Below are 27,791 nucleotides of genomic sequence, written 5' to 3'. Positions count from 1 at the left end.
TAATATTTACCGTCACATAAGTTATTTAATATTTTATTATGTTATTTTAAATTAATAACGCAGGATTGAATATAACTTTTAGTGAATTTTAAAAGACTGTACAGTTCAGCAATTTTTTAAAAATATTTTGCTTAAAATGCATGTTAAATTGTATTTCTCTGTAGTTTAAAGAAGTTTTAAATAAAAACTAAGTATAAGATGAATGGCTGTCCATTTGAAAAAGGGTTTAATCAAGATTTTAGAAATTCATAGACACTGCAAGATATCATAGATAAAGAAAAATCTGCTAATTCATCAAGTTTTTATTTAGATTTTATCACATGAGATGTTAATAGGGTATAAAATGTAAAACTTACAACAAATGCTAGCAGTAACAAAAACCCTTATGGTACTGCACATGGTTTAAAAATCATTTCTATTACAGTAACAGGCTTAACATGGTTTTTGCTTTTTTTCAATTAGAGATATGAAATCTGGTAAAAAATTTTAAAATATTTTTTGTGTACTTTTTTTATATAAATATTTTCTTTTTTTACCATTTAATAGTATATATACGTTATTTCTATAAATAAATGTTTGTCTAAAGACCAAAAGAAACAACTGTCCTACATTGTATTAATAGTCTTAAGTTTATATAACATTTTGTCAGTCACCGTTGCACGGTGACTGACAAAATGTTATATAATAGATTTAAGCTTTTTTACAATCAATCGATATTTTTTTAATGTAAATTATTTGAAGATATACTTCTATGCATACAAACTTATCTTAAAAAACCATGTAAATTGCGTTTCTAAAAAAATCGGAACATAGCATTTCTGAACGTGAATCCAATATGTTATGCAACTAGTAAGACATTGCTTAATGATGAGACAAAGGTTTATACTTTCTAAAAGCTTACCAAAGATGCAGGCTGACAGTGTTGTTGAGTATAATTTTGATTAGTTTGTGAAGTGTAAATCTCAATATATTTTAGTTTTTTGAAGTCAAGTTTTGGTCATCATTTATGAAAAGGACGGCCTCAGAAATCTGTATTTCATTGAACTTAACGAGGAGCGGTAATCAGATAAAAGCGAGTTTAAAAAGCTAGCGTATAAGTTTAAAAAATTCAAAAGTTCAGCGTATAATTTAAAACCTCATTCACTGAGGATTTTAATTAAACTGTAAAATATTTGGAAAACACTTTTATTGAGATGAATCACACATTTTTTTTTTGCTAAATTTATGTGTACCTCAACTTATCGATTAAAATTTAGTATAATTTTGTATTAATATATATATATATATATATATATATATATATATATATATATATATATATATATATATATATATATATATATATATATATATATATATATACACGTATACACACATGATGCATATTTCTGTATAGCAAATGATTAAACTATCTGCATATTCATTTATATATATACAAACACATTTATATAGCTAACAAAATCTAAAGTAGTTTAACTAAGTAATTACAACTGGAGTTGCTAGTATGGAGGAAGAAATACCTATACACATAACACGTCATCATTCCAACAGTAATGATGATGAAATGATAATGCAAAGCAAAAGTAATCCATATGATGATTTGTGGCAATATAAATCAGAAGCAGATGATTTAAGTAAATATGATGATTTTCACACAATTGACTGGTCTAGAGATCGCATGAGAGATAGAATGCGATTTCGTAAGGTTGAAAAGATGAAATATGAAGGAACTCGCACAGAAAAAATTAAAGTAAGATTTTAATTGATTTTCTAAAACAATTTTGACAAAATCACAAGTTCTAAAAATTATCAAAGATGAGTTTCTTAAGTTTTTAAGGCCATACATTTACAATGTCCTAAAATTTTTTTTTCTAAGATCACTCCTAGAAAATCACTGTATTTTATTTTGTAAGGAATGAAAAAAAAATTAATTTGAGTACTTGACTAGTTACAATTAACATAAGTTTTGTTGTTTTAGCATGTTATCCTTGGATTATTATTGAAAAAAAAAATTTCATAATCTTGTTAACAATACATATATGGTATTATCAATTGACAATTTTTGCAAAATTAAATGATTACTCCCTTAATTTTCAACTAATTTTAAAATATAATAATTTATGATTTACAAAAAGTACATTATTACTCCTTAAGACTTTATTTTTTATTGTTTCATCAGATTAGTTTTAACATTATCATCCTCTAAACAAAGTTTATAACTTAGTAATAAACAAACGAGCAGGTTGAAAAGATGAAATATGAAAGAATTTGTGCATAAAAATTAAAGTAAGATTTTAATCAACTTTCTAAAACAGTCTACAGTTTTAGAAAGTTGATTAAAATCTGGGGGAAGACTTAGCATGGCATTGTAAATTTTTTCTAAAGAGGTTGGCTTTTTTCCAGTGTTTTTAAGTACTGTTATTTCATGTTTAGTACAAGTTAAAATTTCCTGAAAGGTTGAATCGCAATCAACTTCAATACAGCTTCATTAACTAAATGACAGACAATCGTTTGTCATTTAGTTAATGAAGTTTTATGTGAGATCATTTCTGCTAATTCTTTGCCTTTAATTTTTTTTTTCTCATTGGTGATATTTTTAAAATTAAATTGGTAAAAATTTAAATTCAGACTCAAATGCTACTTTTACTTCTAATTCACTTTTCTTTTGGTTATCCTCATGTACAAATAAATGTACACTTATTTCTGTTACTGTTTTAGCAATTTCTTTTTTACTTGGGTATTTTAAGAATTATCTGGTAATTCTGAATCTGATTTATAGTCATCTGGATAATGCAAATAGCAAAGTAAACCATTAAATTTATAATTTCTTCTTTCATTAATTCTCTCAGGGACAATAATAAACAAAATTTGACCTATATTAGTATTTTGCTCTTTAAAATTTTTTATTAAAAACAATATTATCTTATCATATCGCAATTTTTCCTAATCCCATAACCTGTAGAGTTTCAACATCAAGCCTGAATAATATCAGATGTTTTATTTCTTCTTTTAAAGTTAAATCTCTATCCAGGAGGGTTTTAACATACTGCTTAGAGAATTCCATCTTGTTTTAGTATCCAGAATAGGCTTAAGTTCTTTTCTAAATCAGTTCTACAAATGTTTTGAAGAGTATTATTTTTAAGTGGTTGAGTACATCAGCAAAGCTTTCTTCATTCCGACATTCTTTATTGTCATCATCAGGATCAGAATCAGCTTCTTCGTTTTAATTATCCTCATCATTAATTAGTTCTTCTCAAGTTGATTACTATAATTTTTATAGAATATCATATACTGCAGCATGAATTCCATGCCAATAGCAAAGTTGATGGATAACTCTCATTTCTAGTCCCATATTCTTCGTAACTGCACCATAGTAATAGATCTAAAAAATTCATTGATAGATTATAAGCCAAATTCATTCAACTTATCAGTGATATTGATAACTGGTCTTTCTGAAAATATTGAACCATGTATTATAATGGTTACAAGACCGTAGTAGTTTGTTTCTAAAAATTATTATGGTCTTGTAACCATTATGATAAAGATAAAAGTATCTTCTAGTTCCACCTGAAGTCCGCTCATCAAAAAAATGAAAATCTTTCTCCATTTAATTTTTTTTATTAAAGCTCTTGAGCATTTTTTAACTTCATTGAATTTGTATAGTTCATAGCAATTACCTTTCTAGGATGTTCATCGTCAGGGATTTTATCTTTAGTTTTGTTATCTTATTTGTTATTTTACTAAAGTAGGCAGCAGTACTTGGCTGTATGGTTTTTTACTTTTTTGAAACAATTTTAGTCAGCAAAATTTTATGTTTGTGCTAAATGGAGCAAGAAACTTGAATTTGAGGGATGGAATTTAAGTTTCAGGGAACAATATTTGCACTTGAATATTGATTTGTCTTTATTTTCTGATAATAAATGCTTCCAAACTTAGATTGAATTTTTTCAGACTATTGTAAGTGGTGGATAGGCTACCATACTAAAATAAAAAGTATCGTTTGTTTACATTTCTCGGGCATGCCAGATTAAAATTCAAATAATTTCTGTTTGTTGTTAAAAAATTGCCAAGTTTTTAAAATTTTTAAAACAGCAAATTAATCAATAAATCATTTATATTAATTGATTAATTATTGATATTTTAAAATCATTAATTTGTTACCACCTCTAGTTTATGATATAATATATGAGTGATAAGTAAAAAAAACATTTGTAAATGTATTTATACTTAAGTAAAACTGCACTTTGACATGTTTTTAAAACTTTAAAGTCAAAATAAGCAAGGTTTTGCTTTCACTTTTTTGTGTCTACTAAAACTACACAAAATAATCAGCAGATTGAGAATTATCCATATCATTTTGTATTTGATTTTTCAAAGGCATTTCTGGAAATAAAATTGTTATAAAAATGAAATTTTCTATATTAGAATAAACCATTTTTAAGTTAAAAATGAAAAAGTTTTTTTTAAACTTAATACAAATGGTGTGTTCTTATAAAGAGAGACTTCTTATTAAGTGATTGTCATAAAGACAACATTAGATTGATCAAAAGGGAAGAAATTTATTGAGGAACTTCAAAAACAAGTTCATTAAGATAGCAACAACTGGTATTGAAGAATCGTTGTTTAATTTTTGTTATAAAGAATCATTGTTTTCTGTATAGCCAAATGCCAGAAATTTAAAAAAACTTAAAATTGCACTTAAAAATGAGGAGTGCTAAGTGGTATGGTAAGAAACTATGAATTGTATTGCAAATTACCAGTGATCAAAAGGTGAAAATATAAAAAGGCAAGTGTTCCCCTTATACTGTCAAATAAACAAATCTAGAGCCATTTTGCAAAAATTTATAATTAATCAATTTCTAAATGTACATAACTTCTTTAACTTTTCAAAGATAATGGGTGTAGAAAATTTGTTTTAAAAGTTCAAACGAGAAAGTGAGACGATTACAAGATTTTAGCATTATAGACATGTTTCCTGCACATCTATTGCTTATAATCATAGTAGTGAAGGTTTATAAGGTACAGTTATAAAATTGATCTTTGATTAATTGTTAGCAAGTGTTAAATTAAACATCTAAAAATATGAATTCAAAATTAAAATGAGTTTGTATCTTGTTTTTATGATTCATTCCAGCTGATTGTTATTATAGTAGACATAGAAATCAGCAAACTTAAGCAAGTATAATAGTTTAAACCCACAACATAGCCAGAAGTAAAATTAAAAATTATAAATGATTTAAAACATTAATTGTGCAATAAGTTGTACAAAAAATATTTTAAAACTGAATGTAAAATTCATTAACATGTAAAATCCGTTCAAACAAATTTAGTTATCTAAAATGATGAGCAAACTACCTTTTAATTTCATCAGCTATATGAAACAAACACCTTAGAAATATATTAAAAAGTTAATGAAATGCTGTTGAAGCAATATAATTGAATAGATTACAGCCAGGCCTCTTGAAAGGATGAACAAGGCTCAGGCTTACTTATTCTGGTGGGCTTCTGTTAAGAAAAAAGTTTTACAAATATTTATACACACACATACACAAAACAGTGATCAACAAAAATAAAATTAAAGCTTAAAAGGAATTTTTTTTTAACACTTAAATTGGTGGGGCTTCATCCAGTGTGAGACCCAGGGCAAAACCTAGGCCAACCCCCCTCCATCTTGACAGATCTGATGTTAATCTACTGTAAATTTATGAATTTTTTTGCAAACATAAAAAATGTCACTTAACAACCTATTACTAAGAGAACCTTGATTATGGTAAATATGTATTTTAGTGATTTTTTAAAAGAAAATTTAAGATAAATATATATTGATAATGTATTGTAAACTATGATTGCTTTCAATACAACACAGAATATTACACAACACTTTAGTTAGTGACTTTTACAATTACAATGGTAATATATTATAGAACAATCTGAATTTGTTATTTGATGCATTAAATACTAAGTTTGTATAATTACTTTTTCAGGGATTTTATGATGCTTTGTCAGGGTGGCTGATTGTGTTTGTAGTTGGTATTACAACAGGCTTTGTTGGTGGAGTTATTGATATTGGTGCAGATTGGATGAATGATGTAAAAGAAGGTGTTTGCAAAAATAACTTCTGGTTCAACAAAGAAACTTGTTGTTGGAGCTCTGTAAATAAACCTGGTGAAGAAAGTTGTGAAAATTGGCTACTTTGGTCAGATTTACTTGGTGCTAAAAATGCATATGTCTGCAACTACTTTAGCTATGTATTTTTTGCTATTTTGTTCTCATCACTTGCTGTTTTTCTTGTAAGATTCTTTGCACCATATGCAAGTGGCTCTGGCATTGCTGAGGTAATTTAATAGAAAATAATTCTGAATATTTTTAACTCCTTTTTAAACAATTTGTTTATTTTTGATATTAATTACTTACCTCAATATAAAAATCAATTTTTTTTTTAGGAATTTAAATATTCATTTTACAAAAAAGTCTAATTTATCTAGGTAAAAACAATTTTAGGAGGATTTGTTATAAAAGGATTTCTTGGTTGGTGGACATTAGTTATCAAAAGTGTAACATTGATTTTATCTGTCTCCACTGGGCTTAAGTTGGGACAAGAAGGTCCAATGGTTCATATTGGTGCATGCATTGGAAATGTTATTGTAAGACTGTTTCCAAAGTATTATGGAAATGAAGCAAAGAGAAGAGAAGTAAGCAAAAATTCACTGTTTTTTTTAATTTTATTTATTTCTTCTTCTTAAGCAATTACCTTTAATTTTTTCTTAGGTTTTGTCTGCAGCAGCAGCAGCTGGTGTATCAGTTGCATTTGGTGCACCTGTTGGTGGAGTTCTTTTCAGTTTAGAAGAGGTATAGATCATGTTTTAAGAAGTTATATATTTTTCATTTAAAATAATGTAAAACAAAGTTAATGATAAAATGTTTGGGAAGACAACTGATTTTGTTATTATTATTCTTTTCTTCTTCCTATTATTTTTTTTATAAAAGCATGCATAAAATAACTTCAAAATTATGGTTTCTCTGTTTATGCTAATGTGTTCATATTTACAATGTTATAATCTAAGACACATAACATTTAAGTTGACTATATTCTTAAATTCTAGTAAAGTGTAAAATATAAAAAGTAGGTTTTACATTTTTAATGTAATACCTACTTTTTATATTTTACACTTTACTAGATATAATTTATCCAATAATTTCTCTAAATTTGGCAGATTTTTTTACTTTCTAGATAAAAAATCTCCCAAGTTATTTTAATTTGGCAGATTTGTTTTTGAATTATTTTATATTTTTTAACTGATAAGCTCTTCTTAATCACTAAAGGCTCTTGAAACTTGTTCAAGCTTGTCAGACAACAGGATATTTCTAGGTATTGTTGTCTATGTTTTTCCTAAAATTATCCTTTGACTTATCCCTAGGAATGTTTTTAAACACTTTCTTTCTGAAATCACATGTTTTTGAAATCATGTTTTGCTTTCACTTTTTTGTGTCTACTAGTGAAAGTAGTTATTTCAGAGTCTATTTGCTATATATGAAGCTTTATTATCCTTAACCCATGAGAAAACATCCAGGAATGACACTGGAAATATATGCAGTTTTGGTACCAAAAGTTAACTTTCTAAAAACACTAGTTGCCTTAGTCATCATAGAAATAGAATACTGGCAAGTGTAACAATTTCACCTTAGAATCTTTATCTAACACTGATTACAAATAAATGCTTAAAGTTTGGAGATGTACTGATTCGGAGGCTGTTTTCATGAGTTTCTTAGCAAGAAATAAATTAGAAGATTTCTGAACCAAGTTTTAAAAAATCATTTTAAAAAATTCCTTTTTCTTCTTCAATGTCGTACATAACCATAATGTTAATTGCATCAACAGGGGCTTCCTCGATGTCATCATTTGGGATTGATGAAGAGCTTTTGGTTTCTGAGCAGAATTTGAGCAACATTTTTCTCTCAAACTAAGAGTAGTTGCTCTTGATGAAGAGCAGTTTTTTTGGCTTTCAGAGGATCCATAGGGTTTCTTCCCTTTGTGACTGTCAGGCTGGCAGCGCTGAACAAGCACTCTGAGGATGTTGAACATGCAGGAATGCTCAGGATATCAAAGGCAGTCTTGGAAAGAATTGGATAGATGTTCCATTTTGTCACCCAGAACTACTTTGGCTTTCCCATCCATGCAGAAACTGCCTTAACATCATTTTCATGGGAAAAAGTTCTCCTTTCAATCCAGTCATTCTTTTCTTCTGCTTCTTTGGCTGGATAAAGTTTAAAGAGAAGCTTCCATATTGTGAGTGCCGAAGGCTGTCATCGACGAGGAATAGTTCAATCTCGGAGTCTTCTTCCCCACTTTTGCCAAAAAAACTTGACAAGAACTCTTTGACAGCTTCTTCAGGATCCTTGGCCACATTCTGGAGACTGAATTTTGTTTCTTTGAGTACGGTTTTCAAGAACTTGATGTATTGGTCTGTAAAATATGAAAGGGAATATAAAAAGTTAGACTTTCATGGGCAAAAAGACTGACTTTAAGGGCAGATAGTCAGACTTTTTCTTACTTTAACCAATTTTTACTGAGTTTGTGTCCAAATATTTACATCTATTTGCATTTTTAAAATTATTCTCAACTATTCCCTCTCGTTTCTTTTAATAATTTGCAACTACATTACTTTAGATCATTAGTAGAACTTTTTTATATTAGCAACTTTAGATGTAACTTTTGACATTTGGCACGTCTATTGGTGGATTAGGAACTTGCACAAGAGTAGACTACAGCCAGTTACATTGCAACTTTTGACTAATAATATTTTTAAATGATTTTTCACTAACATTTGTAACAAGGGTCCAAGTAGTTGTCAACTAGCTAGACAATTTTCTGGAATTCTTTGCAACTCTAAACAATGCTTGAAGGCAAGTAGCAACCTGTGTAAAATTTACAGGCACTAGACAAAGATATTGAACTAATTGGCAATTTATTACCTTATTTTTCGGCTTTGCATTCATGGGGAGGCAGGTCATCTGGATCTGAAGATAGTGTTGCAATGTCTTTTTCTTGTTCACTTCCTTCTTTGTTTTTAGTATTAACATCGCTTAGACTTTGTGATGACAGAGCACTTGACTGGCTAGCAAACATTTTTGAAATGTTTTTCTCTTTTACGCATGTCTGATTTTAAAATCAAAGTTTTAAAATTACAACCTTTCTAACATCATTTCAAGAAACAGAAAAGGATGGGTATGAAAAATTTCAACTACCCAATTTTATTGGCATTATCAGGTAATACCCGTTTGGATAATCAGAGTTCAATGAAATTATTTTTAGCTTTTATTGGTGTCCGATACCTGTTCGGGTTGGGACTCGTTTGGTTCCTATCGGGACCCGGACATTCCCTAGTCTCAGCTACACTGAAGTATAATGACTAAATTTGTTCCATTTCTTTCATATGATTAAAGTTAGGCAATTTAATGCATTGTTTATAAATTTCTTCAAGCTCTTCAATATGTGTCACTATATTTTAAAAACTAGCAACCATGCATCAATAGTCCAGATTGGTATTAATTATAATTTTTAGATTTGATATTGTCTGATAAAAGTCCTAGAGTTATCTAGATTGTTTTATTACATGGTCAATTTAGATCAGATCTTTAGACTTCCTATGATTTTATAGTCTGCTTATCAGATTGTGTTAGTTGTGGTCTTCTAAATGAGTCATAAATGTTAACTTTGTGTCCCATATATTTTTTTCAGGCAGCGATTTTTTATAAACTGCAAACATTCCTACAGTTTCACTTGTAAAATGTTTTTAAAAATATTGGAAAAATTAATAATATTAAATGGAAATATTAATAAATACTGAAAACCTCCTTAAAAAGCAATTCTATGATTGAAGTAATTGCTAAAATTTTTGTAATTGCTACCTCTAAGCCTTCAGCATTAACAGTCATATCATCTTATATCGTAGAATATTTTGAGAAAGGAGTTTGATTTTTAACATAGAAATATATATAATTCTTCCATCGCATTATATGCCATGAAAATAAAATCAGTGAACTTTTGCAAGTTCACAAACAAAGCATGAATTTGCATTATTACCTTATTACCTTTTAAACTTAGCAAGAGAATAATGATAAAATAAATAAAAACATGAAATCAAGCATCATAAAACAGTCTAACTTACAATGTATAAAATTCAACTGATGTTCTAAAGTTTGATTCGTAGTTTTTAATTAACCATAGATTTTATTATGAAATATAGTAAATGATTTGTGATTTGCAAGACCAAACCCCTAAGTTTGTATAAGACATTTTGTTTTTCTTTAAAATATAGTGAATAAGTTTATTGAGATTTTTAGGAAACTAGCATCTCTTTATGATAATAAATCCTTACTTAAAAACAGAAAATGTTGGATTTGCATTTCAGATTTACATCTAAACTGTTTTTTTTATCAGGTTAGCTACTATTTTCCAATGAAAACTTTGTGGAGGACTTTTCTATGTGCAATGATGGCTGCACTTACATTGGGTTACATGAATCCATATGGAAATGGCCATCTTGTAGTGTTTAATATTAATTACCGCAATCCTTGGCAACTGTTTGAATTAATTCCTTTCATTTTGATTGGAGTCTTTGGTGTATGTATTTTGCATTTTTTACAACCAGTTTTAAGTTCAAACCAACTTTACATTTTACTTGAGTGATTTGAGTTTACTTTTATTCACAACGATGATGATCATTTAAATGCTAAAACGTTTTTCATTTTAAGGGATGCTATGGTGCTTTTTTTATCAAATTTAATATAATGTGGTGCAGAATTAGAAAGAATACTAAACTTGGACAGTATCCAATTACTGAGGTTTTTTTATATGTTTTATTATCTAGCAAAAAAAAATTTAAAATAGTATTTTTTTTGTCTCAAATATTTTCCACTAATTCTAATAATGCAAAGTTTTTTAAGTGTTTATAGTTTTAGGTAAACACAATACTTAAATGATTGAAATGAATTTATTTTTTTAAATTGTTATTTGTTTGTTTAGGTGTTTGTTATTACAATTATTACTTCATTAATATCTTATCCAAATGAGTTCACAAGAATTTCAATGAGTCGACTCATTTCTGATCTTTTTCAAAACTGTGGACCTGATGATACAAGTCATCTTTGGTAACTTTCCTGTGATTTTTTAAAAATATAATGAACTTCTTTAGTAACATTATTAAAAAGATTTTGAAGTATTATTTTGAAGTATTTTATTTTTGTTATATTTATCGCTATTATATTTTCATTTTTATCTGTACAGAACCAATCCATTTATATGTTTATTTTATGTATTTCAGCGATTATGTGTACTCAATGAATGTAACACAAAATGTAAATAGTGAATATTATCCACACAGATCATTGGGACCAGGTGTTTATGAATCAATATGGAAATTAATATTAGCTGTGATATTAATTTCTGTGATGTCTGTGTTAACTTTTGGTATTAAGGTAAGCAATATATGATTTTATAATACTATTTTCAATATAGAACTTCATAAAATACAAAAATTGATATTGGTTGTTGAAGTTTTGCAAGTTTTTTCTTTTTTAATTTTGAAGGTACCTGCAGGTTTGTTTGTCCCAAGTCTTGCAGTTGGAGCTTGTGCAGGTCGTGTTTTTGGCATTGGTATGGAAATCCTTGTTAAGTAAGTGTAAATTTCATGGCTGAAAAAAATTCTGGTTTTTTAAGCCATGATTTTGACTTTTATTTCAATAAAATGTTTTAAATTCCTGAATTCTGCTGATGTCAAAGTTTTACAGAGTTGCTTTTTAAGCAATAAATAAAACTTTTATTTAGAAAAGATCAGTAGTTGAAGTTTTTTTCATAAATATTCTAGTTGTATTTTTTTATTGATTTCTTTATTGATGTTCCTCTTATGATAAAAAAATGGCTCTCTCTACTAAAGGCCTTGACAATATTCAGGAAGTTTTTTTTTTTTTTTTTTAACTAAAATGCAAATTTTATAAAAAAACAAACTTTTTTCAATAAAGAGATTTAAATTATATCTTACATTTAAAATTTAATTTTAACAAAAATGAAACTTTAAGAAAGATAGAATGTTTAGTGAACAGTTAAAATTTTTCGAGACGAGAAACTAATATTCAAATATTATTCCTGTAATAGCTTAAAAGGTTGATAGCTATCATTGAATATACCTTACATACTGGTTTATATGATGGTGCAGTGTGCAATTTGGTCTTTTATGTTAAAAATGCAACTATTTGAGATGTTTTTCAAGCTTTAAGAATCATTTTAAAATCAAGAACAACTAATTTTCTTGAAATGAATGATAAAAATTAAGACATAAATGCTTTTTACATTTTGCTTTTGCTATCAAAGCTAAATTTCTACATTGCTACTGCTGCTATCATTAGAAGAAAATGCATCTTTCAAATAGTCACACTCCATGCAATATTGTGCATTAGAGATGCTGCATTTTTTTCTTAAATATAATTTTTTCAGATATTAAATCCCATGCTTCTTTTAACCAACCAGATTTTGTTGATAAAGAGACCTCTTAACACATTCGCTTATCAATTAAAAGTAGGAAATATGGGACTTAAATCCTTTAAATAGGATTTTTGACTGAGACTTCAGTTCAATATTCATCATGTTGCTTCATTTTTTTCTTACTATTACATGGTTGAGATTTGTTGAAAATTTTGTATGCATTAGTTCACTTTTGTTATGGAGAGGTATGTATTATTTTATCTAAAACAATTTTGTACGCTGGCTAACATGTTTTTAAAGAATTTTTAAATTCGCTTTTGTTTCCTGCATTTCTAGTTCAACTTTTCTGTTTTAGTTTTTTTAAAAGTGCTTTCCAAAAAAAAAAAAAAAAAAAGTTTCTGCATTCTTGATGCTTTTAGTAAAGGAGCCCTTTTCTTTCTTAAAGTTTTCTTTATAAATATTTAGCTTTTTTATTCTCCAATCCATTAAAAGTAACCTTTGACTGTATTTTGTGAATTATTTATGTACAGTTCTTATCCATCATTTTTCCTTTGGTCAAATGTTTGTTCAAAAACCAAAAATTATTGTATTTTACCTGGTTTATATGCTATGACTGGTGCTGCTGCTGGTCTTGGTGGTGTAACTCGAATGACTGGTATGTTTCTAACAAGTTTTTTTAATTTTTTTTTATCTAAATTCCTAGTATTTTTATGAAATTTGTTGTACAATTTTTTATTTAAATATATGAAAGATTTTAAATGCTGTTTTGACTGAATTTTAATTTACCTTTAATGAAGTTGTTGATTTGTTGATGTTAAATAGTGCGAGTATTGCAAAATATCAGTTAAGTTACAAACTTTGATTAATTATGATTTGTTATTTTTTTAAGTGACATTGGTTGTCATAATGTTTGAGGTTACAGGAGGACTGACTTATATTGTTCCGTTTATGGTTGCTATAATGACATGCAAATGGGTTGGTGAAGCTTTTGGAACAGATTCTGTGTATCTTTTGACTAAAATTGATTTTTTATGAAATAACAAACCCTGTTTAGTAAAATACAAATTTTAAATTTCTTGATATTTATATTTCTTGGTTATACTTATCTTTATAAGGTGCTAAGACAAGATTTGATGGAAATTTATTTTAATTTGAAAGACTAGATAAGTCTTCCAAAATTTTCTGGTTTGTAAAAATTTTATTAAAAAAGAAAACAGCACATGTAACACAGAGTAGCATCATACTTTTTCTTTTTTTATGTAGAAATTTAAAGTTTAGTTTTGTTAAAATAAGATATAGGAAACAAATTTTATTATATCTATTTCTTAAACACCTGTTTTTAGAGTTTTACCCTTGAAACAGAAATTTTTAAAAAAGAATTCCTACATCCCATTTGAAACTTTAACCAAGTTCAATTAATATTTTGCACCATAATTTTAGCCTTTACTTTGTCAATTGAGCCTCTGATTCAATTTAACAAACTTTCTGATTATTTTTTAAATAAATTTAATTTAAATATTTCTCAATCATCTCTGAAAATATAATTGTCTAAAAGGTGTTGTAAAACATATGGTAGACAATAGAGAAAAATTTTGTTGTTTTCTGGGTTGCAGTTTATGGCCACCTTAAGTGAGACTTGAGAAAAAACTCTCTAATTTAAAAGCATGATTAGAATCACTTAAAAGGCTAAACAACCAAATTTGTTAGGACTGAATCTTTATCAACATGAGCAGCATTAAATATTGTTTAACATTAGGTTTTTTTCCCACATTTGTTAACTTTGACTTAGTAAAGTTATGTTGAACATATTCGGTTAAAAGGCTATCCTTACTTGGACACTAAAGAGGAATACACTCATCCTAGTCTTGCAGCTGATGTCATGAATCCAAGGTATGAATTTAATTCTCATTACATTGATATTTTAAGTTATAGTATTCATGAGATGATGTTATTGAATCTAAATTTCATTTGAAAGTATTCAATATTGTTGGGTAATAATTAAACTTAATTCTTTGTTAGACGATACACAGAGCCTCTTACATGTATAACAAAGACTGGCTTTACTGTGAAGGATATAGGTTAGTAACTTTTATCCAATATTATTTATAGCTTCATGTCTAGCTTTAGGTATGACTGTTATTACATTTTAATTGCTCAGTAGAAATGTTTAACTGACTGAAAAGTGTGTGATTAGATTTTTAATCAAAGGAAAAATTTTAATATTTTCAAATTTAACTAGTTCCTGTTTTGTAGAGAACTTATTGGAAGAGAACAAGTTTAATGGCTTTCCTGTTGTTGTGAGTAAAGAGTCTCAAATATTATCAGGCTTTGTTACAAGACGAGATTTGAAGGTTGCTTTACGTAAGTTTTTAATTCACTTACGTTTTGTTTACTTAAATATTTATAAGAGAAGATGCAAAACAGAATTTTAGTAATTTCATTTGTAATATTAAAATTAACTTAAGAAATGTACCAGAAAAAATCTACACAGATATTTTAAAGGATATTTATTCAACTATTGTATTTTGATATTGAATGATTTTTTATATATATTTTAAAAGTATATTAATATTCTTAAATTTCACTTAAGTTTGTAAATCATCATAACAATCAGTCTTTTTTATTAGACTGATTGTTATGATGATTAAACTAAAAAGTAGTAAGTAAAAACATTTTATTATTTTTATTTGTTTTGGTAGAGTACGGAAGAATGCGTTGTGAAAATTTTGACTCTACTACCCAAATATATTTTACAAAACACCCACCAACAACAGAAGGTTCTAATAGCGCAGCAAGTACTTTATCTTTCAGGCATATCTTGGATGCTGTAAGTGATTTTGTGTGTGTGTGTGTGTGTGTGTGTGTGTGTGTGTGTGTGTGTGTGTGTGTGTGTGTGTGTGTGTGTGTGTGTGTGTGTATGTGTGTTCTAATGTTATTTACACCATTGATTTTGGTTTTCAAATATTTGCTCATAAAATGCCAGTGGAGCCAAAGACTAAAATGTGCAGATATTGATGTGACATGGGTGAAAAAAAGAAAAAAAATCCTTGATTTCTTAATTTGTTTTTTATAATTCAAATATATATATATATATATATATATATATATATATATATATATATATATATATATATATATATATATATATATATCTATCTTTGTCTGAGTTCATTCATAGACTAAGATATCGACTCACATTTCTTCCATTCATGATCAAATGCGACTTATAACTTAATTTGTTAATCTGATCACAAAATTTTTTAAATTCCATAAAACAATGTGATTTTAATGTAAAAAACAAAATTCATTTATAAAGGTAATTCTAAAATTTTCTGATTAACATTTTTGATATCTCAGAGTATTAGAGAAACAAGTTTTGAAAAATCTTTTCATTTTGGATTTAATAAACCTAAATTTTGCTCAGGAGGCCTGTGTGCATTTCATGGAGTTACTTCAATTTCAATCAGAGAGTTTCATGCAGAAATAACACAAGTTAAATCTCAAAGCGTTGTGATCATAGTAAAAAAAACTACTAATAAGCCACTGTCACAGGGTTTACAGTTCAGTTTTTATACTGTACCATAAAACAATCTCTTGACTCTGAACATAGCAACATATCTTTTTTTGTATATATAATTATTCATGACGAGTTGTCAGGTTTTATTACTAAGATTTTTTTAAATTACGGAAAGCAATCACATGTTGAACGAAAAGCATGTATGAAAAATCTAAAGCATCGCTTTATTATTATTATTTTTTTGGCATTATCAATTGCAGTGTGCTCCCATATTCTGTTTATAATCTAGATTCATGTTACGTTTTTTTCTCTTTACGAAAGGTTTTCAAAAATAAAGAGTTACACAATTTTATATTTAAACAAAGTTGAAATATACAGTAGAATAAGCATGTAAATAAATTAAAGAATATCGTCAAAGTTAAACAAATGCGTATTATTTTGAAATAGGGAATGCACAAAAAATTGCATCATAAAGTGTTTTGTTTTTTTTTAATTCCAAACAAACACTGAGAGTTATAAGGTTTTATTATGGTTGAATTTGTAAACTAAACAAAAACTCAATTTTAATATTTCGATGAAATTAAACTAACATTAAGGAGTGCTGTTTAAAACATTCTTGTGAGATGAAATTTTATGATATGCTAGATGTAACATGTAAACAAGTAATCTAGGTACAAGGGCTTTTCGTAAATAATTAATATAAGTTAAGTATTGTGCGAAATAAGTTCAAAAAGGTGGCTCTGCTTTTTTTTTTTCTTTTAGGTCTTCATTTATTTATTCTCGTTAATTATTCTTAATTTTAATAACTACATCATTTTACTTCTTTTTTAAATTATGTAAAAGTATTTGTTATGTTAGAGTCCATTTACGGTGACAGACTCCACGCCAATGGAAATTATAATTGATATGTTTCGAAAGCTGGGATTACGTCAGGTCCTCGTTACACATGGAGGGTATGTATTCTCTATAAAAAATCCCTTTAGTCTAAAATTTCCTTTAAGTTTTTACTTGTAAATACGATATCTTTTTCGCCTTCAAACATCACTTCGTTATAATATTCTGAATTCACTACAGTATGTCGAAACACGTGGGTTTTTTTTTATTTGATGCGATTTTTAAATATTTTGCGATATCATGACTGCTTTTGTATAAATTTCGAACGTTATTTTATGTTTTAATCACTATTACGAGTTCATTTATTTAGAAAACTACTTGGCATCATTACGAAGAAAGATGTGCTAAGACATATCGCACAAATAAAGAATTTAGACCCTGGCCATATTCTTTTCAATTAAGAAGTACCTTAAATTTATTCCAAATATGGGGAGAATCATACAGAGATACCTTTAAAAAATTTTGTAGATGCGCTAGGATCCAGAACACATCCCTCTTACTCTAATCTTTCCTACTTGTTTTGTCAGACAAAATCATTGCTACTCGTCTACATAGCCTATTTTAATTTTTTAGACCAAATCAAAAATAAGAAATTGTTTTGTATTTTTGTTTCAATTTTTATATATTTTTTTTCGATGGTAATAACGTGTTGTATAAAACTGATGTGATTGCTGTAATATCTGTGAAAAATTTCATTGTCTGACATGGTGTATTTATCTGTAAATTAAATCCATTTTTAAATAGATTAAACGTTTTTAAACGTAGAATTTTCAACAAGTTTTTTAGTGTTTTAATTTGTAAAAACAAAGCGCAATCCCGTTCACATATAGTCAAAACGTATAACAGGTTATAAGCGGTAAAAACGTAGAACAAGTTATAAGCGGTTAAATATTGAACTTTTTTTTCTTGTGTAGTAAACAATTTTCGGTGGATTAGCACTTTATCTAATTTGTTTCAAAACTGCTAAAGATTTTTTGTTTTAGATTTTGCTTTAGACAATAAAAAAGGTTTTCGTACTAAAGAAAAATTTTATGGTGAACGAAGACCATTTTTAATAAACACATTTTATGTCAACTTTCAAATTTAAACTGCAACTTTAAAGAAAAAATGCAGTTCATTATTTGCGTTAAATCTAAAAATTTGATCTTAATATCTTCCTCACCAAATCCAAAATAAAAGAGCATCTACATTAATCGAATGTCGAATAGGAAATTTTGATAAGATTGCATTTCAAATACCTATAACGTATTCAAAAAAATAAGAAAAACGATGAAAAAAAAAAGAAATTAAATAGATGCATATAAACAAAATTTTACAAAAATAATAAAAATGCTGAAAAAAACTATATTTTTGGAAGTTTAGGTGCCACTACGATGGGATTGTTCTTTTCCAGCAACTTTCGCCCTTCTAATTTATAATCGTATGAGCAAGTATGCGTCTCTGGATAGCGATGAACGGAGCAAAATTTTTGAGAACATCTTAAAAAAAAAAAAGACCTGTCGATGTTTACGCAAAATACAATTTGTTTTACGTAGCGTATACAATACGCTGCTTCAGCCACAACTTTTAATAAACGCATTTCTTTATAGTACTAATTATAGAAAAACTAACCGACACTCGTAAGTAGTAGCTAAACCCAGTTTCTTAGAACAAACAGTACACCTCAGCCTTTTCTTCCCTGTCAATGTTGACGGACAGGTATTTTCATTTAATGAAGGAAGGCGAGGCAAACTTCCAACTTGTGGTTTTGGTGAATACTAAAAATTTGAAAATAGTATTAACAATTAATAGACAATATTTTAGTGTAGTATAGTGCTAAGATTTTTTAACAATCTAGAGTATCTAAAAACGAGACCATAGAAGCAATCATAAAAACTAAGAAAATTACACAAGCCGTTTCATGAACGTATTCTATGAAAGTGAAATAAAGTTTAATAAAGCAAAGAACAATTTAGAGGTTTTTAATCTATTTACTTTGTTTGGAAGGATTTTTTTTTATGTGCCAAAATCAATTTTACCTTTTGAATATTATTAGATGTGCCAGAAGGATGTTTTTTTGACTCTTTTACTTGAGGTTGCATCCATCGTACAAGCGCTTTATAGCTTTCGTTATCTGCTAAATCAACTGTATCCTCTGTAAAAAATTGCTCAGTTAAGGCTGTATTACTATTGTGAGATGATTTGTTAAGCCCATATAAAAAATCTCCAGCTTCAGATTTGTTCATAGTACCCAAAGACTTTAAGACACGGCCATGTCTAGAAGATTCTGACGAAGGTAGACGTTCACATGAAACATCTCTCTGCAGCTCAGATATTTCGTGCAAGTTTGGCAATTGAGTGTATTTATGAAATGATGAAGAACTTCCGTTTTCACTTAATGCTCTACCATGACTATAAATTCTTTGAGCATTCACTTTACTTGAATCTATTTTAAATTTGTTAGTAAGGTTAGTATCAGAATTGTGTATGTGTTTATCTTTACTTTGAACAGGAGGTAGTGGTTGGCGCTTTATAGAGCAGGGTTTTGATATACTATTGCAAGACTTGTCTGATGAAAACTTTAGTTCACTGGATATGTTATGACTATAAGATTTGTCCTGCCTTTTAGGAATAACACGACAAGTTGGAAGGTTAAAAGATTGATGTTTAGAAGGACCATTAACTCTACAAATAAGAAAATATGTATAGCACTTAGATGTTTTTAAAAAAAGAATTTTCAATCTGTTTTTTTTTTTTTTGTTTTTTTTTGTTTTTTTTTCCAATACCTTATAAAACTTATATAAAATGTCTAAACTACCTTGCATTGATTGGCGGGTGTGCAATCAGGGTTTTTGTTGACATTCTCTAAAAAAATTAACAAAACTAAGAATAGAAAACAAACGTAGTTTTTGAAGAAAACAAAAAGAACTTTTTTTAAGTTAAGAATATTCTTAGGTTGCTTTATTTTCTACTTTTTAAAAGGGATAAGAAAGGAGAAAAAAAAAGACTAAAGAAAACTGAACAAAATAATAAGAAAATTTATATAAATGTCTTTTTTTTTAAAAAATAAATTAGTATCTACATGTTTTATCCATCAAATATATAAAATATTTTTTCAATTTAACATTTATATCAGATATATAACCACATTTAGAAATAATTACTGATGTATTTATCTCCATTTGTTTTCCAAATATGGTAGACAGGTCAGAATATTCTAAAATTGTTAAAACAACTTGTCACAATCAACTGTGCCTTAAAGACTACACTGCAAACACACCAGCTCACTGCATGCACTGATTCAGTGTGTTGGTTTTTAATGAAATAAAAGGTAAAAAGGCCTTTGGATGAAATAAAAGTTTTGCTGTGTAAATATTACTAAGCCAGGAACTTGCATGGAGAACACAACACAAATTGCAAAAAATATATGATGACAGCATCAAATGTAAATATTTGATTGAGGCAAAGAAAAAAAGCAAATTTGAAGCAAGAGAGTAGTTGCATGCATCTAAACTTAGCAACCAAGTACACTATATAAATATTATTGGTGTTACCATTAAAAAAAAATTAAACCAAATTGTATTTAACCATCTTAATTCTCTAGTACAAGAAATCTCAAAGTGCTTCACCTTCAGCACATATATCAATTCTTAAACGAGTCAGATCAATGTCATCAATTAATCAGTATTATAAATCTACTTCCGACAGAAGTCTCCTTCCTGTAAGGATAAAAGTTATCATGAGGATATTAGAACTGGCTGAACCAATCTTTTATTCACTCATCAAAAAATTAATATAACACAATACACGGACAAAAACTCTGAACCTAAAAATGTGAGTACTATGAACATATATGCTATCAGAATATCTAAATATCTTAAGAGCACAGAGCCATAATTTTGATGGTTTTGACTTAAATTATTACTAAGTAACAAAGTTATACTAATGCAAGTGATGGTTCTGCCTTCTATAAGATTAAACTCAAACCCTACCTGTAAAAGCAAAATACTCATCTAATTGCCCTTTGCAACTGCCTGAGAATAAATACTGGCAGAGGTTTTTCTCAGTTCTCAGACAAACATTCATGATTCCAAACAGTGAACAAGTTTTCAAGTCTCTTACCAATACAATTACAAAAAAATATACTAATATATATTCTGTTTAAAAGCTGCAGTATCACAAACTATTGCAATCCTTTTGAATAGGTGGACAAACATTAGGTATATATTTTATTGTAGAAAGTTTGATAATTTAATAGTATTTATAATAAGAAAATATCACTTAGTTAAACTTAATATTTTTTTGGTTTTTGTCGCTGAATAGGTTATAAACAAAACATTTTTGAATTACAGAAATGAAGGGATAATCAATATAATTGTGTCTGTCCTAAAACAAATCTTTTAGAAAAATGAAGCAGAGGCTATGAAAATTCTGAAACATGAAAAAAAATTTTAGGAGTTTATACAAATTAACAAACATATAGATATTAGTATATATTGAATAACAAATACATAACATATGACAAATGATAAAATACATGTACCATATCTATAATTGTTTGTATAGAAGCTGAGAAGCACATAAGAGATTACTGTGCAGAATAATCAAGACTGCTTCAGAACAAGTTGGAAAGTACTAGGAGTATGCCTAGACAACACAACACATGTTTAGATCTGACCGTCCAAACACTAAACCTAGTACTCACAGACAAGGAGGAACAGGTAATGAAAAAGCAGAATACAGAGCAAAAGACAAGTTATTTAGTAAAGCATTTATTTGGAAAAGTGTGAAGTGTGCAAGTCCAAAAACTTGTTGGAAGGGCATGTATAATTTCAGTATTTTCAAAAGTTGCTAGTGGAATTTTAAGCCACCAGAACCTCTGTTGAGATCTTTTAAGCCACCAGAACCTCTGTTGAGTTACAAAGCTGGTATTTATTGTACACAAATTTGCCTTTGAAAACGCTGGAAATTTCCCAACAAGTCAAGGTGAAACTTTTAAAAAATAATATATGCAGTCCACTTCTAGAACAAATGTCCTTGTCCAAGTTTCATTATCACAGTCACGATGCATCTTTGGGTTATTTTTTCTTTAATTGTTTTCTTTTACTGAAATTTTATTATCTTTATAGTGCTTTTTTTAAAATATTTTCTTGTAGTTTCTTTACTTTACATTTATCATGTAGCTAATGTGTTATAAAGAGTTTCATTTTGAGAAATTTTACTATATATTGTTAAAAGCACTTTTTTTCCAAATAATACTTACTAATTACAATACAAAATGTAAAAAATGTAAGAAAAAGGAAGTTCAAATCGAAAGTTTAACTTCAAGTATCTTTACATTTCAAAATCAATTCTGAATCACTGCATAACAAAATGTTAGCCTAATTATAATTTAAAAAACATTTAACTGATAACAAAAAAAAAAAAAAAAAAAAGATGGAAAAAAAAAACTTCTTTCATAACCATAAACAAGGAAACTTTTAAAAATCTCAATAATAGCAAAATTAAAACAAAACAAATCAGAACAAGATTAAATCTTACACTTTTTCTACATAGCTCAATCTTTCTGCGAAGAACCTGCATTTTATCTTTTGTTACCACATTTTCCACTTGTTTTGCCTAACAGAATAGCACAGTTTATTATTAGACCAACTATTTGAGTATTTACTCCCAATTTATCTGTTTAAATAGTAATAGTCAACAATATTGTGTTAGCACCATTAACAGTAATGAAACTAAAATACCATGTAGGTTGAATTATTATCACCATCCTCATCACCCACATTGTTGCAGAGAGAAGTAGTACTAAAATAAATATTATAAAATCAAATACAAAATAATACAAGCCAACAAAAAAAAGTTATGTTGTAAAAACTATTTCAATAAATGCTGTTGAACCTCAGATATTTGTGGGTACTGAAACTGTATCTGACAATATATTTTTTTTTTATGTATTGCTTACAGTTCTCCCAAAATATGACCTCAATTGTATTTTTAAATAGAGTAAATAGACAAATCTATAAAAAAATTTTTACAACTACAGTTAGCTACAATTGAAGCAAATAGACAAAAAGCTGAACAATGAGGTTATGATAGAAAACAAACAATTGTAGGTGGAGAAGAACAAGGAAAAGAAAGAACAGTAAAGAAGCTACTACTACCACTACTGCCAGTCTAATTTTATTTAGATTTCTTGTATGTTAAAGCATATGAAACTTGAACAAAAAAGAAACCTTAAGGATTCATTATGTGAAGAATTGCCATCTGAATTATCATACACTCTGAAAAAATTCAATTTTTCACCATCCCTAAAATAAAAACTTCAAATAAGATTCTATAGACAAAAATATAACTAACAATTTTATCCAACATAACTTTATTCATTTTTAAAATGGCTGCAAATTTAAACTAAAAAACTGTTTCTTTCAAATGAAAAGTCAGAGAAAATTAAATTAGCGAAAAAAAGTTATACAGACTCAAAAATTTTAAAATTTTTGATTTTGTTTAAATAAAATTAAGTTATCTTAAACATAAATCATTAAAATTAAGTTAATAGATAATTATTTAAAAAAGAAAAATGAAATATAAATTTACCTAAAAACTAGAAGTGTAAATTGATGATCATCATTGATCATTTGATTCCATACCTCATCTCTAAAATACAATTAGTGAGAAATATTTTTGCAAAACTAAACTAGAGAATATGCTAGAATGTATATAAGCTAATTGTAAATGAGAAATCTCTTTATTTAGCACATTAATAAATGATGCATTTAAAAAATGTTACTGCATTTTTTTCCTTTTACTATAAATGAAAATTTAAAACTATAGCAATGAATACAAATTTGCTTAAATTCAAAACTTTAATGCTATATACAGTATTACCAAAAAAAAAGCAAGTGACAATAGGAAAATTTTTGATAATTTAACTTTCAAGCTTTATATATAACTCAACAGAACAATATGTTTTTTGAATTAAAAAAGATAATAAAATATAACAGGGTTATATATGTTGGTTTAAAATTTAGTTGTCATTTAAATTCAAATTAAATAAAAAAATGTGAACATTTAAAAAAAAATGTATATAGAAGATATATAGGTGAACCTTCTATTTTTATCTGAAAAGATGTTTTATAACTGATCTATAATTGGAGGTATATTATCATAGATTAATACTTTCAATTTCTCCTTTCTTTAGGAATGCTTTTGACCCATTCTAAATGTTTTAAAGTCTAGACCATTAAATATGGTACTAATAAAGTTAAGAGGTTATCATTATAAAACAAATAAAATGGTTGAGGATTGACACAAATTTTTTTTAGCTTCCTGAGACCTGCTTGAAGTGCTTATTAGCAAACATGACAAACATGATCAATGCCATTTAAGTCAGAACAATTTGAATACCAATTATTGTCATGTGACAAAGTGTGTTATCTTATTGAAAAGTTGTAGGCAAATTTACTTCTTGCATGAAATTAATTGAAATCAAGTTGTTTTTAGGTTGTGAATGTTGCAATATTATTTGAGATTGGTAGAAGAATAGTTTGAAATGGCATGTCAATAACTTTGACCACATATATGTCTAACACTCAACTGTTTTTTGACAGTTTCCTTTGTCTGGTACTTTTTTGATCTTTTACAGTGGATTTCTTGTGACATCTCTTGAAAGATTTTACTTTTGTCCATATATTAAATAGTTTTTATTTTATGATTTTTATTTTCTAAAACTTACTTGCTGCTGTCTATTGCTTCTTCCATTTCTTTAAAAAATGGTTCTTCAATAGACACTAAACAAGAATTTATATGATTGGCTAATAACTACTGTAAAAAAAATCTTTTGAATATTAAATGATTTCAAGTATAACTACCAAACTATCTATTATCTTTGACTTATAAAACAAAATTTGCTAACAACTTACCTCTTCGCATATTTATAGGACCTCCTCTCATTGCAAGCACTAACTGTAGACTAGAACCATTTGGAATGCTAAATATTTGATAAGTTAAAATACACTGTAAAACAAAACAAAAACAAAAAAGTAAAAATGATTTCCTGAAGTAGAGACTCTTATACTTATAATCAAAGAGGCAAAAATCATCTTCTAACTCTTCAGCATGCCATACAAGATGCTGCTGGGAAATAGGTATACCTGAAACAGATTCAATAGAAATCTTATATAAGATCTTAAATTTAAAACAAAAATGCAGTTTTATTTTATTTTATCTTTTTTATTTTTATTTAATTACATTGGTAATAAAAAGATGTAAAGCATAGAAACAAGATTTCAGAGATTAACTGTGAATAAATTTACCTTCTAAATTCTGTAATTTTGCCTTAATGCTCAGAATAGTTTCAAATGGGTTAACTCGCAATTCAAACACTGTCCCAGTAAGAGTTTTTATAAAAAGATCCATTTTATTTAGCTGGTTTAAATACCAGCTTAACAAATAAAGTATTCATTCCAGAAATTGTGAAATCCTCATATAGGCAGGATTTGCCTATGGAGACAAATGTAAATATATGTATAATTTTGTAATCTAAAATGACAATTTTAAATGAAAAATTAAAAGTAAGATAAACCACACTACAACTATCTTCAACATTATATATGTAAACACAAAGAGATTTAAAAGAGACTATAAGCTCTTAAATTTGGCTTAACCTTGGATATTCGATAAAAGAAATTCTATCTGAAAAGAAGTAAGCAATTGACTTTTCAGCTATATATATATATATATATATATATATATATATATATATATATATATATATATATATATATATATATATATATATATATATATATATATACATATATATATATATATATATATATATATATATATATATATATATATATATATATAATATTAAATAAAATGCATAAAAAAAAGGCTATACCCTGAAACTGGTTTTAAAACTCAAAATCCAATTATGTATGCATTTGTTTTCTTTGAAAGTTTTAATGGTGGAGAATCGATTTTGCATACTAATATCGAAGTTTTAGTTACTTGCGTTTTGGGAAGGAAATAGAATGACGATAACTTTATGCAATATTGTCGTCAAAGATACTGTCGTGGTCAAGTAATGTATAGCATTATTACTAGTTTTTTAAACATGGTTAGTTATCACATGACTGAACAATGATTTGATGGAACTTTAATTGTTCGGATTCGGATAAACTTACATTTTGTGTAATGATTTTTGCTTACACATTTTTCTATTTCGAAATTCCATTTTCATATTATTTAATAATTAAAGTGATTATGGCTTGATTTACGATGACGACTTGTTCTTCCTCGTTACATTACAGTTCTTAAATTATAAAATACTATAGGTTGGAGTTTTCAATCCATTAAGGGATTAAAGCCGTATAAATTATGTTTCTTTGGATTAATGAAAAATGTTTTTATTTCTTTACTATAAAGTAGGATTTTATCAATATATAAATGCAACGGGGATCAGACAAGTTATCAAGAAACAAAAATTGCAAGCAAGGAAAATCTGCTACCTGTTATGGATACCTAGGACAAAAAGCTCTTTAGAAATCCAATAGGAATCCCATAGTCTTTATAAATTCAATGGGTTTTCTAAAGAATTTTGGGATTATATATAAAACTCGTATTCAATTTTGAAACATTACAAAGCTTTTTGTCCTGCGCAGTGAAGTTCTATGAACGAAGTTCTTTTTTTCTATCTGCATTGTTGTTTAAAAAATTGTTGTTTTTAGGATCAACCCCTCTAAAAAAAATGATGCTTTTAGGATGAACCCTCGCTGACTTTTCCACCTCACACTAAAAGTACCAAACTTTTTTATATACTATTTTATGTTTTATTTCGGCCTCCACACTATAACGCCAATAACAGAGTACTTAATCAGTGTATAAAGACCTTAAATTGGAAAAGCAAGCCCTTCTTAAATATTTGACCAGATTAGTCAAATTTTTATTTTAAAATATGAACAAGTATGAAAATTTCAATCACATCTTTAAACTAAAGTCATTTTTTTTTGCAATTGATATTAGATCGTCAAAGTTTTTAGTTTTTAAAGGGTTAAGAAAAATCACAAGAAGTTTCTTCTCCAATTAAATTAATCCATAAGTATTTTTATTTGAGTTTTGTTAACAGATAGTGATCTTCAAACCACTGCATTTTGTTAAATTATTCCAGAAGAATGTGAAAACTTAATTTGTCAAGAGTATTGAGATTTTGTAATAACTTTGGGTTAATTCCTTGTAAAAGTGGGGTAGAAACCTTTAAGTGGCTGCAGCTCGTATCGATGAAAACATTGTCAAACAATTCAATGCGGAATGCCAATATTTCAGATCGGTGCTCGAACGTCTCGTTGAAGTAATCAAGTTTTTGGGCCAGCAACTAATGGACACTTATGTTCACCGAATTAAGCGTGCTAAGTACTATTCAGTATCTATGATAGCACACTAGATGCATGCAAGGTTGATCGATTAGCTTGAATTGTTAGATATCTACCTGAAGACAGTTACGTGCTCGTTGAGCTTTTCCTCAAGTTTCTTGACATGAGTGGACATACTGCGAGTGAGATCTCAACAAGCCTTTTGGTATTTTTAGAAAAAATGATATCGATATTACAAACAGTCGTGGTCAATCATATGATAATACTAGTAACATGTCTGGAACATACCATGGTGTTCAAGCAATAATAAAGACACGGAATTCATATGCTGAATACATCCTGTGCTATGCACACTCATTGAACTTAGCAGGAAATGAAGCAGCAAACTGCAAATCACAAGCATCATTGTTCTTTGCCATTATTGAGAAACTTTACTCGTTTATGAGTGCTTCAACGCATCGCTGGTCTGTACTTAAGAATAACCTGGACTCAACACCCGTTTTAAAGAGTCTTAGTGAAACCAGATGGTCAGCTAGAGCAGAGGCAG

At 27.7% G+C, this 27,791-nt stretch overlaps 2 protein-coding genes across 4 annotated transcripts; one reads left to right on the top strand and one right to left on the bottom strand.

The window, feature by feature from the left end:
- The first annotated feature begins 1,420 nt into the window (after positions 1-1,420).
- Positions 1,421-17,669, top strand: LOC145197942 (H(+)/Cl(-) exchange transporter 5-like). Its single transcript, XM_090077084.1, has 17 exons — positions 1,421-1,750; positions 5,985-6,335; positions 6,486-6,692; positions 6,769-6,849; positions 10,442-10,624; positions 10,756-10,845; positions 11,027-11,151; positions 11,325-11,478; positions 11,590-11,675; positions 13,012-13,136; positions 13,371-13,485; positions 14,276-14,371; positions 14,501-14,559; positions 14,735-14,842; positions 15,181-15,308; positions 16,857-16,951; positions 17,203-17,669. Exons 1-17 carry the CDS (start codon positions 1,505-1,507, stop codon positions 17,291-17,293), a joined length of 2,340 nt encoding a protein of 779 aa, XP_089933210.1. The 5' UTR covers positions 1,421-1,504; the 3' UTR covers positions 17,294-17,669.
- Positions 17,670-18,168: 499 nt separating this feature from the next.
- On the bottom strand, positions 18,169-25,911 carry LOC145186062 (AN1-type zinc finger protein 4-like). 3 transcript variants are annotated; one of them, XM_090077087.1, is made up of 13 exons: positions 25,774-25,911; positions 25,184-25,409; positions 24,946-25,021; positions 24,791-24,858; positions 24,604-24,658; positions 23,466-23,525; positions 23,105-23,179; positions 22,616-22,676; positions 22,413-22,490; positions 19,690-19,736; positions 18,911-19,556; positions 18,504-18,649; positions 18,169-18,370 (listed from the first exon to the last, which is right to left on the bottom strand). In XM_090077087.1, exons 2-13 carry the CDS (start codon positions 25,284-25,286, stop codon positions 18,235-18,237), a joined length of 1,551 nt encoding a protein of 516 aa, XP_089933213.1. In that variant the 5' UTR covers positions 25,287-25,409; positions 25,774-25,911; the 3' UTR covers positions 18,169-18,234. The 3 variants fall into 3 exon arrangements, with proteins under 3 accessions (XP_089933213.1, XP_089933212.1, XP_089933211.1); XM_090077086.1 differs by having other exon boundaries at positions 24,791-25,021; XM_090077085.1 differs by lacking the exon at positions 25,774-25,911 and having other exon boundaries at positions 24,791-25,021; positions 25,184-25,435.
- Between the last annotated feature and the right edge of the window lie 1,880 nt (positions 25,912-27,791).

The sequence above is a fragment of the Hydra viridissima genome, unplaced genomic scaffold, assembly GCF_058129835.1.
Source record: "Hydra viridissima isolate aposymbiotic clone 2 unplaced genomic scaffold, HvirCarnegie_v1 scaffold_2, whole genome shotgun sequence".
Lineage (NCBI taxonomy): Eukaryota > Metazoa > Cnidaria > Hydrozoa > Anthoathecata > Hydridae > Hydra > Hydra viridissima.
The sequence above is the reverse complement of the archived record's forward strand: the minus strand, read 5'-3'. Positions and strand labels throughout refer to the sequence as shown.